Source organism: Carcharodon carcharias, chromosome 7 (genome assembly GCF_017639515.1).
Source record: "Carcharodon carcharias isolate sCarCar2 chromosome 7, sCarCar2.pri, whole genome shotgun sequence".
In the NCBI taxonomy this organism is placed as follows: Eukaryota; Metazoa; Chordata; class Chondrichthyes; order Lamniformes; family Lamnidae; genus Carcharodon; species Carcharodon carcharias.
The window spans coordinates 110,725,674-110,745,599 of NC_054473.1; the positions used below are offsets into that span (position 1 = coordinate 110,725,674).

Genomic DNA, 19,926 nt, shown 5'->3' on the forward strand with positions numbered 1-19,926 from the left:
TTCATTGCAACTTACTTTCCCACCAACTTTGGTGTCATTTGCAAATTTAGTTATAGTACCTTTTATCCTTGAATCCAAGATATTAGTAAAGGTTATAAATAGTTGGGGCCCAAGGACCAAACCCTGTGGCACCCCACTAGTTACAGCTTGCCATCCAGAAAAAGACCCATTTATCCCGACTCTTTGCTTTCTGGTTAGCCAATCCTCTATCCAAGCTAATCTATTACCCGGAACTCTGTGTGATCTTATCTTGTGTATTAATCTTTTGTCCAGCACCTTATCAAAGGCCTTCTGGAAGTCCAGATATACTACATCTACAGGATCCCCATTATCCACTTTGCTTGTCAAATCTTCAAAGAATTCTAGCAAATTAGTCAAACATGAATTTCTCTTCATAAAACCATGCTGACTCTGATGGATTGCATTTTGACTTTCCAAATGCCCCATTACTACTTCCTTAATAATGGATTCCAACAACTTCCCAACAACAGATGTTAAACTAAGTGGTCTATAGTTTCCTACTTTCTGCCTTCCCCCCTTTTTGATTAAGGGCATTATATTAGTATTTTTCCAATCCACTGGAACCTTTCCAGAATCCAGGGAATTTTGGAAATTATAGCCAATGCATCCACTATCTCCACTGCCACTTCCTTTAAGACCTTGGGATGTAGGCCATCAGGTCCTGGGGACTTGTCACTCTTTAATCCCAATTGTTTGCTCAGTACTTTTTCTCTAGTGATGGTGATTGTTCTAAGTTACTCTTTCTCTATAGCCTCTGCACTACCTGTTACTATTGGGGTGGTACTAGTATCCTCCACCGTGAAAACTGAGGTAAAATATTGATTAAGCGTCTCTGCCATTTCTGCGTTCCCTACTATTAACTCCCCAGTCTCATCCTCCAAGGGACCAAAGTTCACTTTAGCTACTCTTTCCTTTTATATACTTAAAGAAGCTTTTGCTATCAGTTTTTATATTTTGCGCTAGTTTTCTTCCATAATTTACCTTTGCTCTTTTTATTATTATTTTATTAATCCTTTGTTGATCTTTAAAAGTTTCCCAACCTTCCACCTGCCACTGACCTTTGCAATTTGGTATGCCTTAGTTTTTGCCTTTATGTTATCTTTAACTTCCCTGCTTAATAAGAGGTTGCTTAATGGCCTTCAACTCTACAACCCACATTTGATCAGGTGAAATTCCTCTCTGCTCCTCTCCTTTGCTTCTGTGAAGCTAGTTTGCATCTTTTCAAGCCAACTCCCAGTAAGTGCAAAGATGCACCAAACATGGCTCCTCCCTCAGACAGGGGCACAGGGTCATTGTTGGGCCAAGTTATAAACCAGGGGGCAGCAAAGAGATTTAGGGGCCCACATACAGATACTAAAAGCTCGTAGACAGAACTTTAAATAATTAAAAAGATTAATGTAATGAGATAGGCCCCAATAAATCAAACAAGTAATTCAGGAGAAACCTCTTTACCCTGTGATTGGTTAGAATGAAGAACTTGCTGACGGGAGTGATCGAGGCAAACAGCATGAATGAATTGAAGGGGGAGCTGGATAAATACATGACAGAGAGGGGAATAGAAGGATGTGCTGATAGGCTGAGACGAAGTAGGGCGGGAGAAGGTTCGTGTGCAGCATAAACACTGGCACAGATCAGTTGGATGAAAGGCCTGTTTCTGTGCTATAATTCTATTGGAACATTAGTCTTTATTGCAAAGAGGCTGAAAGACAAAAAGAAAGTTATGTTACAGTTAGATACACCGGCATTGGAGGGAGTTCACACTGGTTCACCAGGAAGGATACCAGGGTAAAAGGATTAAATGATTAGGGTAGCTTGCATAAACTAAGCTGCTATTCCCTTGAGTATAGAAGATGAAGGGATGATCTAATTGAGATCTTTAAGTTGATCAAAGGTTGTGATTGAGCAGATAGGGAGAAGCTATTTCCTTTGTGGGACGAGTCCAGAACAAGGCGGCATGATCTTAAAATTAGAGTTAGGCTTTTCAAGGACTTTTTTATTCATTTGTGGGATGTAGGTGTCGCTGGCTACATCAGCATTTATGATGGCAGGATATTGGCAGGAAGAATCGTTCACACAAAGCATTTAGGATATCTGGAACTCTCTCCCCCTGACCAAAAACCATTCAGGTTGGGCATCGGTTGAAAATTTCAAAACGCAGGTTGACAGATTTTTTAGCTTTGGAAAGGGTATTAAGGGTTACAGAACCAGGGCGGGGTCCTAAGATACAGATTAGCTGTGGTCTCATTGAATAATGGAACAGACTCAAGGGGATGAATTGTCTTCCTCCTGTTCCTAAGTTCCTAACTGTTGAAGTGAAACTCTGCTACATTTGTGGAGTTGGAGCAGTGGGAGGGAAACATTCCTGAGGTTGGGGCTAAGCAACAGAACTCTGACTCTGATGGTGGAGTTTGGGGGGTGGCAGGGGCATGAATTTTCTCAGTGCCTCCTCTCATTTTGCTACCTTGGCAATTGGCAGTGGCTGAACGCCTGCCAGACGCAAGACAGCAGAATGGAATTGGACCCTTCCACCCTGCCCCTCCCCTACCACTCCATGTCTAACCATGATGTGCATGAGCTGGGAGCATGTGAAGCTGGTTGCCTGAAATTTGGAACTTTCTATTCCCAACATGAATCCCGATATACAGAAAGAAAGAGCTCGTAGAATGAAAAATTTATTTGGTAGCACAGAACTTGAATATTGCCAAAAAGAAACATACTGCTGATGCTTTTCATCTTGCACTCATCAGGACAAACACAAGAATGTCAAATTTCAAACGATCACAACAATTTATACTACAGGGAAAAGGATGCTGTTTGGCTGGCAAGTCAACTCTGATTCGCCAAGGTAAAAGCACTTGCTGAACAATCCTGAGTGCACTAATAGCTACACTAACAACCAACTGAGCTCGTAATATGGCTCATTTATGCTTATTAGAAGCGACATAGATTCATACACAGGGACCTGTTCTCTGCAAGCAAAAGGAATATGTTCAAGTCTTGCACATTTTTTGAATTTCCGGGAACTTGGGGAACCACTCGGCCAGAGTCGACTTGCCAACCAATCAGCATCCTTTTCTCCTGTAGTAGAAATTGTGGTGAGCATTTCGAATTTGGCATTCCTGCATTTTGTCCTGATGAGTCCAAGTCAAAAAGGTTCACTCTCCAATGGAATACCCCACTCTTGTTGATTTATAAGAACAAAACATACGAACATATGAACAAGGAGCAGTAGGCCATTTAGCCCATTGAGCCTGCTCCGCCATTTAATAAGCTTATAGCTGATCTGATAGTACCTGAAATCTGCATTCCGCTTACCCCGATAACCTATCTCCCCCTTGCTTACCAAGAATCTATCCATCTCCACCTTAAAAACATTAAACATGACCCTCAGAAAAAATTTCATCTCATCTGCATTTTAAATGGGAAACCTCTTATTTTTAAACAGTGACCCCTAGAAGAGGAAACATCTTGTCTATGTCCACATCGTCAAGACCCCTTAGGATCTTGTATATTTCAATCAAGTCGCCTCTTACTCTTCTAAACTCCAGCAGATACAAGCCTAGCCTGCCCAACCTTTCCTTGTAAGACAACCTGCCAATTCCAGGTATTAGTCTGGTAAACCTTCTCTGAACTGCTTCCAATGCATTTACATCTTTCCTTAAATAAGGTGACCAGCACTGTACATAGTACTCCAGATGTGATCTCACAAGTGCTCTGTATATTTTTGTATTCAATTCCCCTCGTGATACATGATTACATTCTATTAGCTTTCCTAATTACTTGCTGTACCTGCACACTAGCCCTTTGCGAATCATGCACTAAGACATCCAGATCCCTCTGCATCTCAGAGTTCTGTAATCTCTCACCAATTAGATAAAATGTTTCTCTTTTATTCTTCCTGCCAAAATGGACAATTTTGCATTTCCTACATTATACTCCATTTGCCAGATCTTTGCCCACTCAATTAACCTATCTATAATTTTTTGTAGCCTCCTTATGTCTTCTTCACAAATTACTTTTCTACCTATCTTATGCCATCAACAAATTTGGCAACCATCCCTTCATCCAAGTCATTTATATAAATTATAAACAGTTGAGGTCCCACCACTGACCCCTGTGGCACACCACTCATTACATCTTGCCAACCTGAAAAAAACCCATTTATGCCTACTCTCTGCTTCCTGTTTGCCAGCCAATCTTCTATCCTTACCAATATTTACCCCCTATACCATGAGCTTTTATTTTACACAATAACCTTAGCTGTGGCGCTTATCTAAGTATAGTACATCCATCAGTTCCCCTTTATCCACAACTTACATTGCACTAGATCTGCAAAGCCAACAAAATCTGTCAATCAATGCAAGGGTAGGAGGAGCAGTAGTGAGCACCAATCACCTTCAAATTGAATTCTCACTGAATTATTTATTGTGAACTGTGTACCAGCTGCACTGAAGTGGAAGGGAGATGAATGCCAATGGTGTAAGGGGTTGCATGTGAACATTGTTGCCCATTATTTCTGCACATTGGTGACTCACCCATCTGCTCCAGTTTTGTCCACTCCTCTCCCAAAGATGCTGGTTCTTGCTGAGATAGGGGCACTAGAGTCAGCCTCAGTACCCCCTGGGGCTAGAGATAGGAAGCAGCCAGGCTTCCAATTCCACTCCACCTCCCCACCATTGGACTGCTCTGTTGGGAAACACAGAGGTGTGGGAGTAAGGTGAGGATGAAATTGGGCAGCAATGGACCATGCCTTCCTTCGAGATTTAGTAAGGCACTGGGGAATGTCAATTTACCCAGTCCAAAAGGCCAAACTGAGAATTGAACAGATTGCAAAGCCGAATCTGGAGATTGTTACAAAGTGATGCTGGTCCTCCAAAGCCAAACTGCCTGACCTAAAAATGATTGGGGTGGGGGAGGAGGCTCATGAACAAATTGGCTCCGTCACTGCCCTTATGAACAGAAAAATCAACTTACATAAAAGACGGATTGTGTGTGCGACCAGCCTCAACAGTACACATGGACAGGACTGGGTCTGTGGTAGTAAATACTGCCTTCAGATCAGTAGATGCATATAATTGCCTTTGCTTCACTTGGGATGGGTTTCTTGTTGGAACTTGTTGGCCAGAGAGTTACTTACTTTTCTTTCCCTGCCGTTAAATCAGCAGATTGAAATTTTCCACACTCCTGGGAATCTACTGCTGACTCCCTAATGCAACTGCGACAAGGGAAAACCAGGAATCTGTCAGCTGGCACATTAAGGCAAGGAGTCTGCAATTGGTTCAGATTGGGGCTGCACTCCACTACTGAGGGTTAACACTGGGCGAGTTCCACCCTCTCTGTCCCTGAAGCAAGCATCTATGCTTTCTATGACTGACTAGTTCATCAACATTCAGTGACACACTGCAGACTCACACGTGAAGAATGGGATTGGACTTCAGCAAGTAAACACCTTCAAACAGAACGTTTGCTCAGTCTAAGAGTTAATTTCAGGTGGAGAATGAATTGAGCTGTTCAAGGGAGACATGTGATGCATCTTTGTGGACGTCAGATAAGTACTGAGGGATATTTAACAATTGACAAATTTTAAATTGGTAACAAATTGTATATGTGTATAGTGGAGAAACAGGCCACAAACAACAGCCTCAATAAAGTAAAACCACTGAGTGGTCAAGAAGGTAAGACCATGAGAGGTTTATGAAGCGATGGTACCACTGCAGTACACATGAGTATGAAAGGATTATGTTGTATCTGGGAGACTAAATGATGAAGTTTTTCGGACCACAGTGCCCACTAGGCTGGGATTATATGACCACAAGGTGATATATATCTGTGGTAATATATAACTTCATTATGTTGCCTATATGCTTAATTCCTTCAGAAAGTGAAAGATAATTCTTTCAGGGGAATGCGGGAGTAATATTTTGGGTGCTGAATTCTTATTAGTAGTTACAGGGAATGCGTAATTAAATGTAATGGCCCTCAGTAGAGGCTGGCTCAGGCTGTGTGGATTACTTCTTCCCCTGTCCCTTTATTAAGTATGTTGTATGCCCAGGTGTCAGTAGGCCTCTGGTTCACCTTACCGGAGCTGAGAGTGAAGCTTGGCAGCCTTGGCATTGAAGTCCTCCCAGATTGGATACGATCCCTAGAGGAAGCAAAAGGGCATAATTGCACATTGTGAGCAGAAAATGCACTGAACAGTCTTTTCAGCTAAATATTACTTTCTAAATAACTTCTGATCAGAAAAAACAAGGCAGAACAAATGAAAATCTGCATGAGAGAGAGAGAAAGGCAGAGTGTCAAAAAATTAAAATGTGACAGACAGGCAAAGAGAAAGCTAGTTACATATAAGCATTGACGTCATAGTCTGCTTGAGAATTGAAGTCTCTGCGTGCAATATTTCTGTCAAAGTGAGGGATGCTCTCAATAACAAATATGAAACAATCCTGTCTTGTTTTGGTCTTGTAGCTGTCTCTTTAAATCAGGCGCTGTATGTGTTGTGTTGACACCCGTCTGTCTGTCTGCTTTCAAAACAAAAGCCAAACACTGCGGGTGCTGGAAATCTAAAGTAAAAAGGGAGAAACCCAGTTAATGCTTCAGGTCAAATTCTAATGAAAGGTCATTGGCCTGAAACGTTAACTCTTTTCTCTCTCTATGGATGCTATCTGGCCTGTTGGTCTTTCTTTCACTTCTGAGTTTCTCATCAACACTTGCTTTCTCACACCCTCTTCAGTTGTTGAACAAGCTCAACTCAAATCGCTTTCCTGAGAACTTGTGCTGATCAACTTTCCATCTACAGTAAATTATTCAATTCTGTAAAATTTTGTTTCAGGTCTGTGCAAGGCCCAAGAATCCTACTGCAGACTACAGGTTAGGATTTTGGGGTCTGTAATTTTGGACTCTCATCATCACACTCTGCAGCGGGTCCCAACTCCTGGTGACTGCCTATCTTGGTGACGCTCTTAGCGGAGTGCAGGTCAAATGAGATATTAAACAGAGATCCCATCTGCCCCCTCAGGTGAATGCAAAAGATCTTATGGCACTATTTCGAAGAAGAGTAGAAGAGTTCTCCTCGGTGTCCTAGCTAATATTTGTCCCTCAATCAGCAACCCAAAAATGGCTTAGTGGGAGCTTGCTGTGCACAACTTGATTGCCACGGTTCCTATATTACAACAGTGACAATTCTTCAAAAGTACATAATTGGCTGTAAAATGTGATTTGAAGTCTAGTGGTCATAAGAAGTGCTATATAAATGCAAGTCTTTTCTTTTTGGTAAAGCATTGCTAACACACCCAGGACTATTATTTTTGAGCTACTGAAATCTTTGATGTCTTTACAATATTGATCACCAGTGCTCAGTAAGATACAACAGGTCAGAACGTAACATAAAAGAACATGAGAAATAGGAGCAGGAGTAGGCCATTCAGCCCCTTGAGTCTGCTCCACCATTCAATACGATAAAAGCTGATCCAATCTTGGCCTCAATCCTACTTTCCTGCCTGTTCCCCACAGCCTCCCATCTAGTATATATATATATATATAAAAAATACATATTTACTTATGATTTATGTATTCATTTATATGATTTATATTCATATAAATAAATCATATACATAAATATATAAATCAAATACATGAATATATATTTATGATTTGTATATGTATTTATGAATATCATATAAATAAATCATATATACACACACACACAGTAGAAATTTGATCAAACATTACCTAAAGGAAAACAATAAAAAGCTGTGATTCTAAATGTCGACCTGTTTCTCTATAAACAACTTGTCTATGCACAATTCCTTTTGTTTGTGTCATCACACGCCATGTTCTGGCGGAGGTCTATCTGCCTTTCCATGCTCAGTTCAACTTCACTCTCTCTCTGCTTCCTTTTTATGTTGACTAGGTTGCTATGGCTACAAATATAGACTCTCCTTTAAAAAAAGGGCTGTTAGCAATTTATGCTAAACTTTTATGAATTACTGGTTAAGCTTGTGTCCCAGTCTGGGCACCACACTTTAGGAAGGATGTCAAGTCTCTGATGAGGATGAAGAGGAGGTTTATTAGAATGGTACCAGGGATGGGGGCTTCAGTATTGTGGAGAGCCTGGAGAAGTTGGGATTAGTCTCTGCTGTATTATGGGTTCATTTGCTATCTCAATGATGAGATCTTGAGACTTGTATATTTAAACATGAGCTATTTATTATCATTAACTATATATAAATCCCAGTTAATGGCATGCATGGTGCTGCTGCCAACTGCCACTAGCTGCTTCTAGAATGTTCTGAGTCTAATAACATGACTCCATACATCATACATTCTCTAGTCACATGTTAATCCTTGCTCTGCCAAGTACCTTTATATCACAATGGCATGCAGACACATACATCATACAATACCCCCCTTTCTTCTCAAAAGAAAAAACTTTCCTCCCTTCAGATTATAACTATTTATGATACAATCTTTACTTGCTACCCCTTCTCCCCTGTCTCATGTCTCTCAATTTATAAATTCACATAGTATTGAGGCTTTACAGTTCTTCCACATCTTGCTCTGTCACATTTTGAGGAATGGTGGCAGTAATCTGTTTCTGGTACTAGTTATCTCCATTTGATTCGATTTTTGCGCCCCTTTGAGTTGTGTTTCTCTTTATTAACAACCTGCCCGCATTTTTTGGACACTATGGGTTTTTACATCAAACAGTCTCCTTAGAGCAAAGGAGGTTAAGGGAGAATTTAATGGAAGTGTTCAAAATCTAAGGAAGTTCTGTAGAGTGGTTAGGGAGAAATGGCTTCCATTGGTAGGATGTTCCATACCCAGAGGTCAGACATTTAAGATAATTGACTAAAGAAACTGGGAGAAAAATGAGGATTATTTCTGCCCTCGGGCAGCATGCATAGCCTTAAAGGGTGTTGCAAGAAGATTCAATAATAACTTTCAAAAGCGAATTGAACAAATAATTAAAAAGGAAAAAAAAATCTCCATGTCTGAATTTAAACTGAAAGTTAGTGTTATAATGAAGATTGGAGAGGAAGTCAGCACCACAAGCAGGCTTGACTCCATTCTCATTGCAGGTACACAAACCCTATCCAACAGCGGTCACTGGACAATAATCAGGAGTAGCCATCATGGCTGACTTGAATTCTCCTTAGCCCAGGACACTGAAATCAGTTGAAGCTCTTCTACTGTTTCCCAGGCTGAGAGCAGCAAACTTGACACCAATTGGGATTTAACCTGGGATCTTCACTTTTTTCAGCAAGTGAGCTGGATGCCCAGAAAGGTTTATTCCATAACAATAACACAAGCTCCGAAAAATATTCCACCGAAATCCAAAATAATGTTTCCATTTCTCACACCAACTTCCTATATAGTTTCACTGAGTGGGATTGTCCAATCAGAACTGAAGCTAATTTTGTATCATAAATCTTCCATCCTCTGTGTCTGAACATGCTCAAACTCATCTCATTCAGACCCCAGATGTCTGATACATGGTATGTAAAGTTCGAGAAGGAATACAAAGTATTGGGGGACTTGAGCGTGATTATCAGTCATTCACTGAAAGTATCCAGTTAATATATAATTATCAACTGGGGTCATTCAGTATTCTCATGCACCTCAATAACCTTTTACCATAAGTCAAATAACTTGGTTTAATTAAAAGTGAAATATTTGCAGAGCTACAGGGAAATAGGGGGACTGAAGCTAATTGAATATGCTTTCTAAGAACCAGCACAGGCACAATGGGCTGAATAGCCTCCTGTGTTGTTTCATTCCAAGATTCATGTGTGACTGGGCCAGCCACAAGGTCTACTTATATTTGCGAGCTGTGTGTTAGGTTTTCTCAGAAACCTGTTACCTGGGAGACAAGAGCAATAACACTTTGCAACATATCTAACAATGAAGACTGAGGCTGCATGTCTTTCATTTTAAAACTTCAAAGTACAGCACCAATTTAAAGAGACAGTCACCAGACCAAAACAAGACATAACTGCTTCCTATTTGCCGCACTTGTTTCTGGCTATGGACATCAGTGTAATGGTATTGGCAGGTGGGCACAGATCAGCCAAACTGCCAACACCAACCACCTAACTCTAAAAGCAATATCTAATACTCAGCTCCCAATACCAAACAAACAAATACTGCCACCAGGACAAACCGTTAATTCCCACACCAACACCTCAAACCACCCACCATAACACCAACGCCAATGCATAATGCCAACACCAACTGCCAGTGCCAATATTCAATCCTTCACACCAACCATCAACATCTAATACCCAACCCTGTACACTGACCATCAACAGCTTACAGTATGCACCCAGACCACCAACACCTAACATCATCTTTACCCAAAGCTGGTGTGTTATTAAAAACAATGGACAATGTGTAAATAAAATCTTCACCAAGGTATCAGAAGCTGTGCTCATCTGCTATAGCTGAACATTCTTCAACAGCCTATATAATGGATTTAAATGGTTGGTCCTTCAGCTCTTCAAGAAATATACCCCATGTACTTGTCAGTGGACAACTCACTTTAATAACTTGGAAAACATTGTTACTATCAAGACAATTGAGCATTTTAAATAGGAAACCTCCTATTTTATTTTATAAAACATAGGTAAGTCATGCAAATGTGTTTTAAGAGAACAAGAACTTTGCAGTCTCAAATAAGGAACACCTTTTGGTCAGATAAATGCACTGACTGGTGTGGTACTGGGTCAAACAGTCCAGGAAGGTCCCCACTTTAATTCACAGTCTGTGCTGAGTTTGCTGTAATGCAAGAAGCAGAGCAGCTAGTCTTAGCACAGCAAGATCCCACAAACCACAATAAAATAAATGTCCAGAAATCTGTTTTTAGCAATGCTGGTTGCTGGATAAATTTTGGCCAGGACACTGGAGAAACCATCCCCACCTGCTCTTCTTCAAAGCACATCTGCTGGAGAGCGCGGACAGGATCTCAGTTTAAAGACAGCACCTCTGACGGTGCAGCATTCCCTCAGCGCTCACCACCAGTTAGGGAACTGTAAATGGGTTAAATGCACCTGGGCTGGCTGAGGAATGATGATCCAATCTGGAATAATGGACAGTGACTCCTGCCAGGCAGTGGGGGTGAGCAATGTCACCAGATGACAGCTTGGGCCCTGTTGTTAACTGGTCTACTAAAATTCACCAATAGCTTCATTAATAACTCACAGGTGAAGTACAGGAGGGAAACTTTGCAGCTGTGAGCATCAACATCCTGGGGGTTGCTACTGACCAGAAACTGAACCGCACAAGCTATATTAATACTGTGGCTATAATAGCAGATCAGAGGCTGGGGAATTCTGCGGCAAGTAACCCACCTCCTGACTCCCCAAAGCCTGTCCACAATCTACAAGTCAGAAGTGTGATGGAATATTCCCCACTTGCCTGGATGAGTGCAGCTCCCACAACATGCGAAGCTCGAAACTCTCTAGGACAAAGCAGCCAGCTTAATCCACTACCTTAAACATTCACTCCCTCCATCACCAAAGTACAGTCACAGCAGCATGTACGATATACAAGGTGCACTGCAGAAACTTGTCAAGGCTCCTTCAACAGCACCTTCCAAACCCACAACCTCTACCACCTAGAAAAACAAGCAGACACATGGGAACACCACCACCTGCAAGTTCCCTTCCAAGTCACACACCATCTTAATTTGGAAATATATCGCCGTTCCTTTACTGTCGCTGGGTCAAAGTCCTGGAACTCCCTCCCTAACAGCACTGTGGGTGTACCTACACCACATGGACTGCAGTGGTTCAAGAAGGCAGTCCACCTTCTCAAGGGCAATTAGGGATGGACAATAAATGCTGGTCCAGCCAGCGCTCGCACAGAAAAAACAAATAAAGAAAAACAACTTTTCGGAAAAGGAGGGAAAAGGGAAGAGAAAGGAATAAAAAAAAATCTCCCACAGCAATGTATGAAATAACTGGCATTGAAAGAAGCAAAGAGTTGAATGATACAGTGGGAGTCTGAGAAGGCGCAGAGCTGAGGAGCTATGCCAGCTCACAGCTAGGAGTCTACAAGGAGTCCTTTCATCACCCACTACAAACAGCACGTTTCACTCCAATAGATAGACTCACACAGCAGAGTTACAGAGACCCAATGGACTGAAGGCTTGGCAAACACATACATCCTCATGCTGTCACAGCAACTGAAAGCCAATGTCCGGCTTCAATGAAAGGAACTGTTCATCTCAGAAAATGTCCAGGAGCTGCACGACTTTATATTAAAAGGAGAGTTAAAGAAAGGACAGCCATTTCTATAGTGCTTTTCACAACTTCGGGACATCCCAGTGTGCTCTGCAGCCAGCAAATTAACTTGGAAGTGTTGGTGCGGTTGTGAGGAGGAGAACCATAGCAGTCAGTGTATGCATAGCAAGATCCCATTAACAGGGCTAAGATGAATGTCCAGTTAACCTGCTTTGGCTGAAGAAAGAATCTGCCCAGCACACTAGGGGAATTACTTGCATGGTCCCAATGAATCTTCTGCAGTGCCCATTGGTTAGAGATGGGTTCAAGAGTATGGGTGGGCACCAAACAGCCCTCTCTCCAGGTCCACTCAAGGAGGCAGGCAAGTCAGAGCACAGCACCCCCTCCTCCCCCAGACAGCCCCCAATGTGGATCTACGCACCCTGGGGTTGCAGCGTGGGCATGAGGAGGCCCAACCTTCCCCCCAAAAACCCCACCCCTTCTGCCCATTGCTCACCTGCTGTGTGTGACAGGGTGAGTCAAAATCAGGAGCGTCAGACAAAGATTTCACTAAAAATTGACATGTTCTCTTTAAGTAAAGCAAGAGAGGCAGCGACCTCTCACACTGGGTATCAACGGGAATAAACATCTCCATCCTGGTCACAATGCGGATACATAGCCAATATTGAGCCTGGTGTTTGGAGCTCACTAGAGGGCACAAGCAATAATGCACAAACAGGCCTCAAAAGAAACCTTTCCCATGAGTTAATTTAAAGAAATGAGGTCACTCAAAAGGCAAGTGGCCACATAGAATAATTAAAACGTTGGTTACCATTAAAAGGGCAGCTAGTATTTTTCTCAAGAAGCTCAATATCACCCAGGACAGATGGATCACTTGATCAACACCCCAGCCACTGAACATACTATCCACTCCTTCCATCACTGGTGAGCTCTGTAGAATCTACTGGGTTCACTGCAGAAGCTCAAAGTTACTTCAACAGCACCTCCTTCCCATCAATAAGGACTTGGGAACATCAAGTCCCCCACCAAGTTGTATAGCATCCAAACTTCCACATGCATCCTCAATTTTTCATCGCCACTGGGTCATCACGATCCTGACCGCCAGTACCGAACCTGGCTTGATGGGGGTACAGGGCTCAGAGGTCACCAGACAGCAGCAGCAGCCAAGGAGGTGAGTATACTTGAGCTGAAGGTGCCTGGAGTGTTACCCAAGCAACTCTGCAACCAGAACCAGCAACAGCTTTCCTCCAGAGCTCCAACTACCAAGCTCAAGGCTCTGGAGTGGCTCTTGAACCCAGGACTTTCTGCCTCAGGGGTGGGAGAGCCATCTTTAAGTTGGAAAGGGAGGGCACAATGGTTTTGAGTGGCTTTGCTACCAGCAATGCAGCTTAGTAGACCGTTAAAGTGCCAGTAAAGAGGTCATAAAATTACATAGCAATGGCACAGTGACATCACAAAACAGGCCATTCAGCCCAACAGGTTACTGCTCCACACGAGGGGACCACTTTACATGGTGCTAGCCACTTGATAATTTTACTTATTCACAAGTAGACTCCAGCACCTTGTGTCCTGGGCCACATATTGCCATTTTGTGGCAAGATCATCCCCACACTTTCACCAACCTCAACCCATAAAGTACTGAAGTCAAATTATGAAGCAGATTTCCCATTAAAACTGGCCCCTAGGGAAGGAGGCACATTTTACAGCACAATGTTCAAAGCCCAGAGCTACATTTCAAGGACTTTGAATTGTATGTCCCAGCAGGGGATGACTTTTAATGGGGGGAGCAATTCCACAATTAAGACAGTGGACCAGTAGGACAGAGCCAAATTGCTGCCTTATTAGTGGAATGAGGTCCTGGGGCTAAGGGTGTTATTCCCGAGTGAGATGCTAGCAAGTTAACTGGAACTCTGTGAATAACTTACATCACATTTACACATTAATAATTCTGAGCAGACTCACAATAGGTGTCCAGGCCAAACAAGGTTAGGATTTCCTTGTAGGAATCCCATGATCTAAGCACCAGGCCTTTTCATTACTGGACGTGAAAAAAAGATTTCTCCAGGAGGAATCATTTATTTTTGAATACCTTAATAAATTGAGAAGTATGTCGCATATTTAGAGAACTAGCAGTTCTCCACTCACAGTGAGGGATAAATACTGACCAGGGACTCACCTGCTCTTGTTCAGTTAGTGCCACGAGATCTCTTACATCCTTCTGAGAGGACAGGTGGAGCTTCGGTTTAACGTCTCAACTGAAAGATGTCATCTCCAACAGTGTAGCACTCTCTCAGTACTGCACCGCGAGTTTCAGCCTAGCTGGGCTCAAGACTCTGGAGTGGCTCTTGAACCCAGGACTTTCTGCCTCGGAAGTAGGAGGGCCACCCTTAAGTGGGAAAGGGAAGGCACAATGGTTTTGAATGGCTTTGCTCACCAGCAGCACAGCTTAGTAGACCGTTAAAGTACCAGTAAAGAAGTCATAAAATTACATAGTAATGGCACAGTAACAGCACAAAACAGGCTATTTGGCCCAACAAGTTACTGCTCCATATGAGCCTCCTACTTCATCTAACCCTATCAGCACAACTGTCTGTCTATTCCCCCGATTCTCTTTATTCTAGCTTCCCCTTAAATTCATCTGTTATTTCGCCTCAATTACTCCATGTGCTTACGAGTTCCACAATCTAACAACTCTCTCTCTGCATGGGTGAAGAAGTTTCTCCTATATTTCTTATTCAATTTATTAGTGACTATTGCATATTTATTCCTAGTTTTGATCTCCCTAGAGTGAAAATATCTTCTCCACATCTACCCAATCGAAAATCTCTATCCGATGAGCCTTCATCTTTTCTACTGTATAGAGCCCCAGTTCTATCTTTCCTAATAGGGATGGCAGTTCTGCCATCATTCTTGTAAATCTTTTTTTGCACCTTCTCCAGTGTGTCTACAACCTTTTTGTGATGTGGAGATTGGAAATGAGTGCAGTATGGTCTGAGGACTCAATTAGCATACATTAATGAGATTCCTGACTTGGTGTCCAAAATCGCTACCTGACTCAAAAAAAAGGGGTCCACTTAAGATGGTGGCAGATGAGGATCAAGAGGTAACTATTTGCACTGCTGTTTGCACAACACTCACAATCTCAACATATGGAGTGGGTTGAAAATCTCCCCTTAGCATTTAGATCTACAACATGGCCACTGGATGAGGCAACAAAAGCTCAGCAAGAGTCAACAGCTCTAGTGCAGACAGAAGAAGAGACGTTTGAAATTATGAATCAAAAGGAGTCAGTCACATATCGCTGTGAGATTATAACCTGCACAAAGTACTGCAGGGCTCTCCATTAAATGTACAGGAAACCAGGTCTCTAAACTGCAAGAGGATTGGCTTTCCTATCTTGCTCTCAAATTGAAGAGAGGGAAAGGGGTTAAACACAGTGAGCACTCAAGTTCTTTGTTAAAACAGCATTCTCAATCCACCCAAACAATAAGGACAGGTTTCCTCCCAGGTACTTTACACTGATATGGCAACAACATTCATTGTACAATCTGTCAACATCTTCAACACAAATACTTTCCCAGTCACTTCCTTTCCTGTCTCACAGCCAGACTGTCACCAAGCAACTGTCACGGTATTTAAACTGAGCTGCCACATAAAAAAAGCTCAGCTGCAGGATTAGTGCCAAAGTGACTGGGCACCAGGACTGTACAGAGCTAAAGCAGACAGTAACAGGGACAGTGACCGTAAAGAGTTAACACACACAGTAACAGGGGCCAGTGACTGTCCAGAGTTAACACAGACAGTAACAGGGACAGTGACCGTACAGCGTTAACACACACAGCAACAGGGGCCAGTGACTGTCCAGAGTTAACACAGACAGTAACAGGGACAGTGATCGTACAGAGTTAACACACAGTAACAGGGGCCAGTGACTGTCCAGAGTTAACACAAACAGTAACAGGGACAGTGACCGTACAGAGTTAACACAAGACAGTAACAGGGGCCAGTGACCGTACAGAGTTAGCACAAACAGTAACAGGGGCCAGTGACTGTCCAGAGTTAACACAAACAGTAACAGGGACAGTGACTGTACAGAGTTAACACAAACAGTAACAGGGACAGTGACTGTACAGAGTTAACACAAACAGTAACAGGGACAGTGACTGTACAGAGTTAACACAAACAGTAACAGGGGCCAGTGACTGTACAGAGTTAACACAAACAGTAACAAGGACAGTGACTGTACAGAGTTAACACAAACAGTAACAAGGACAGTGACTGTACAGAGTTAACACAAACAGTAACAAGGACAGTGACTGTACAGAGTTAACACAAACAGTAACAAGGACAGTGACTGTACAGAGTTAACACAGACAGTAACAGGGACAGTGACTACAAAGCTAACAGTCAAAGCCATCAACTTTGAACATACTCCAGGTTTGGGATTCACATCTTAAACCATAGATCAGAGGTATGAATCGCATTAAAGAAATAAACATGATTAAAAGCTGCACGTTGCATCTTCTATAAAATGCAGAGATAGAAACATAGGAACAGGAAGAGGGCAAAATCAGCCAGTTTCTGGGAGCTACCAAACTGGGCTGCCAGCTGAGGAAAGGTTTGGAGTATCTGTGATCCACCCATGACACTGAGTATTCTGTTTGTGGGATCCTGCTGTGCACAATAGATCTGCATTTCCTACACAATGATTTTCCACAGGGTGTGATTGTCGCTGGCTGGGCCAGCATTTATTGCCCATCCCCAACTGCGTTTGAGAAGGTGAGCTGCCTTCTTGAACCTCTGCAGTCCATATGGTGTAGTTACACCCACAGTGCTGTTAGGGAGGGAGTTCCAGGATTTTGACCCAGCAACAGTGAATATAGTTCCAAGCCAGGATGGTGTATGGCTTGTGGGGGAATTGTCAGGTTGTGCTGTTCCCAAGCATCTGCTACCCTTGTCCTTCCAGTTGGAGAGGTCATAGGGTTTGGAAGGTGCTATCGAAGGAGTCTTGGTTGAGTTGCTGCAATGCGTCTCGTAGATGGTACGCACTGCTGCTACTGTGCATCGGTGGTTGGGCCATGAATGGTTAATGTGGTGGATGGGGGGGGTGGGGGGGGGGGTCAAGCAAGCGGCCATCATTGTCCTGGATGGTATCAAGCTTCTTGAGCATTGTTGGAGCTGCACTCATCCAGGCAAGTGGGGAATATTCCATTACACTCCTGACTTGTGCCTTGTAGATGGTGGGCAGACTTTGGGGAGTCAGGTGGTGAGTTAGTCTCCACAGGATTCCCAGTCTCTGACCTGCTCTTGTAGCAGGTCCAGTTCAGTTTCTGGTCAATGGTAACCCTGAGTATGTGGATAGTGGGAGATTCAGTGATAGTAATGGTATTGAATGTCAAGGGGAGATGGTTAGATTCTTTCTTGTTGGAGATGGTCATTGCTTAGCACTTGTGTGGCATGAATGTTACTTACCACTTGTCAGCCCAAGTCTGGATATTGTCCAGGCATTTGGACATGGACTGCGTCAGTATCTGAGGAGTCACAAATGGTGAACGTTGTGCAATAACCAGTGAACATCCCCACTTCTGACCTTATGATGGAAGGATGGTCATTGTTGAAGCAGCTGAATATGGTTGGACTGAGGACACTACCCTGAGGAACTCCTGTAGTGACGTCCTGGAACTGAAATGATTGACCGCCAACAACCACAACCATCTTCCTTTGTGCTAGGTATATCTCCAGCCAGTGGAGAGTTTCCCCTCTGATTCCCATTGACTCCAGATTTGCTCAGGTTCCTTGGTGCCACACTCAGTCAAATGCTATCTTGATGTCAAGAGCAGTCACTCTCATTTAGTTTCTGGAGTTCAGCTCTTTGGTGCATGTTTGAATCAAGGCTGTACTGAGGTCAGGAGCTGAGTGGCCCTGGTGAAACCCAAATGACTCTCAGTGAACAGGTTATTGCTAAGCAAGCGCCGCTTGATAGCACTGTTGATGACCCCTTCCATCACTTTACTGATGATCGAGAGTAGATCGATGGGTCGGGAATTGGCCGGGTTGGATTTGTCCCGCTTTTTGTGTACAGGACATACCTGGGCAATTTCTCATATCTCTGGGTTGATGCCAGTGTTGTAGCTATACTGGAGCAGCTTAGCTAGGGGCGTGGCAAGTTCTGGAGCACAAGTCTTCAGTATTATTGCTGGAATATTGTCAGGGCCCATAGCTTTTGCAGTATCCAGTATCTACAGTTGTTTCTTGATATCATGTGCAGTGAATCGAATTGGTTGAAGACTGGCATCTGTGATACTGGGGACCTCTGGAGAAGGCCAAGATGGATCATCCACTTGGCACTTCTGGTTGACGATTGTTACATTGGCTTCAGCATTATCTTTTGCACTGATGTGCTGGGCTCCTCCATCATTGAGGATGAGGATATTTGTGGAACCTCCTCCTCCAGTTAATTGTTTAATTGTCCATCACCATTCATGACTGGATGTGGCAGGACCTCAGAGCTTAGGTCTGATCTGTTGGCTGTGGGATCACTTAGCTTTGTCTGTCACATGCTGCATATGCTGTTTGGCATACAAGTAGCTTCACCAGGTTGACACCTCATTTTTAGGTATGCCTGGTGCTGCTCCTGGCATGCCCTCCTGCACTCTTCATTGAACCAGGGTTGATCCCCTGACTTGATGGTAATGGTAGAGTGGGGGATATGCTGGGCCATGAGGTTACAGATTGTGGTTGAGGACAATTCTTCTGCTGCTGATGCCCCACAGAGTCTCATGGATGCCCAGTTTTGAGTTGCCAGATGTGTTCAAAATCTATGCCATTTAACACGATGGATCCTCAATATGAAGATGGGACTTGGTCTCCACAAGGACTGTGTGATGGTCACTCCTACCGATACTGTCATGGACAGATGCATCTGCGGCAGGCAGGTTGGTGAAGATGAGCTGAAGTATGTTTTTCTCTCTTGTTGGTTTTCTCACCACATGCCACTAACACAGTCTGGCAGCTAGGGTTCGGCCAGCTCAATCTGTAGTGGTGCTGCTAAGCCACACTTGGTGATGAACATTGAAGTCCCTTACCCAAAGTACATTCTGTGCCCTTGCCACCCTCAAAGCTTCCTCCAAGTGTTGTTCAATAATGACTAAACTTCTCTGGATTAGTATTCTAAAAACCCAGGGTAATGCTCTGGGGACCTGGGTTTGAATCCCACCACGGCAGATGTGAAATTTGAATTCAATAAATATCTGGAATTAAAAGTCTGATGATGACCATGAAACCATTGTCGATTGTTGTTAAAAACCCATCTGGTTCACTAATGTCCTTTATGGAAGGAAATCTACTGTGCTTACATTGTCTGGTCTACATATAACTGCAGACCCACAGCAATGTATTGATTCTTAAATGCCCTCTGAACAAGGGCAATTAGGGATAATAACTGCTGGCCTAGCCAGTGGCACCCACATCCCAGGAATGAATAAAAAAAAGTACTCCATTGGTTGTAAAGCGCTTTGGAAATATCCTGGGATTATAAAGGCACTATAGAAATGAAGGGTTCTTTCTTTAAGATCATAAGATAGAATTTGAACTTTCTCTCCAGATATTAAGATGCTGTTGTGGATTGCTTCCCCCAACCACCCCATCTCTTTGTTGCCTGGCTATT

The 19,926-nt window shown here is 43.1% G+C and overlaps 1 protein-coding gene across 10 annotated transcripts in view; it reads right to left on the bottom strand.

The window, feature by feature from the left end:
* The window catches only part of mtss1lb (MTSS I-BAR domain containing 2b), a 179,177-nt gene that overhangs the window by 121,118 nt on the left and 38,133 nt on the right, over nt 1-19,926 (bottom strand). For all 10 annotated transcript variants that reach the window (XM_041192299.1, XM_041192293.1, XM_041192290.1 and 7 more), the window contains exon 2: nt 6,102-6,163. In XM_041192299.1, the coding sequence (XP_041048233.1) occupies nt 6,102-6,163 (62 nt within the window). The remainder of the gene's footprint in view (nt 1-6,101; nt 6,164-19,926) is intronic.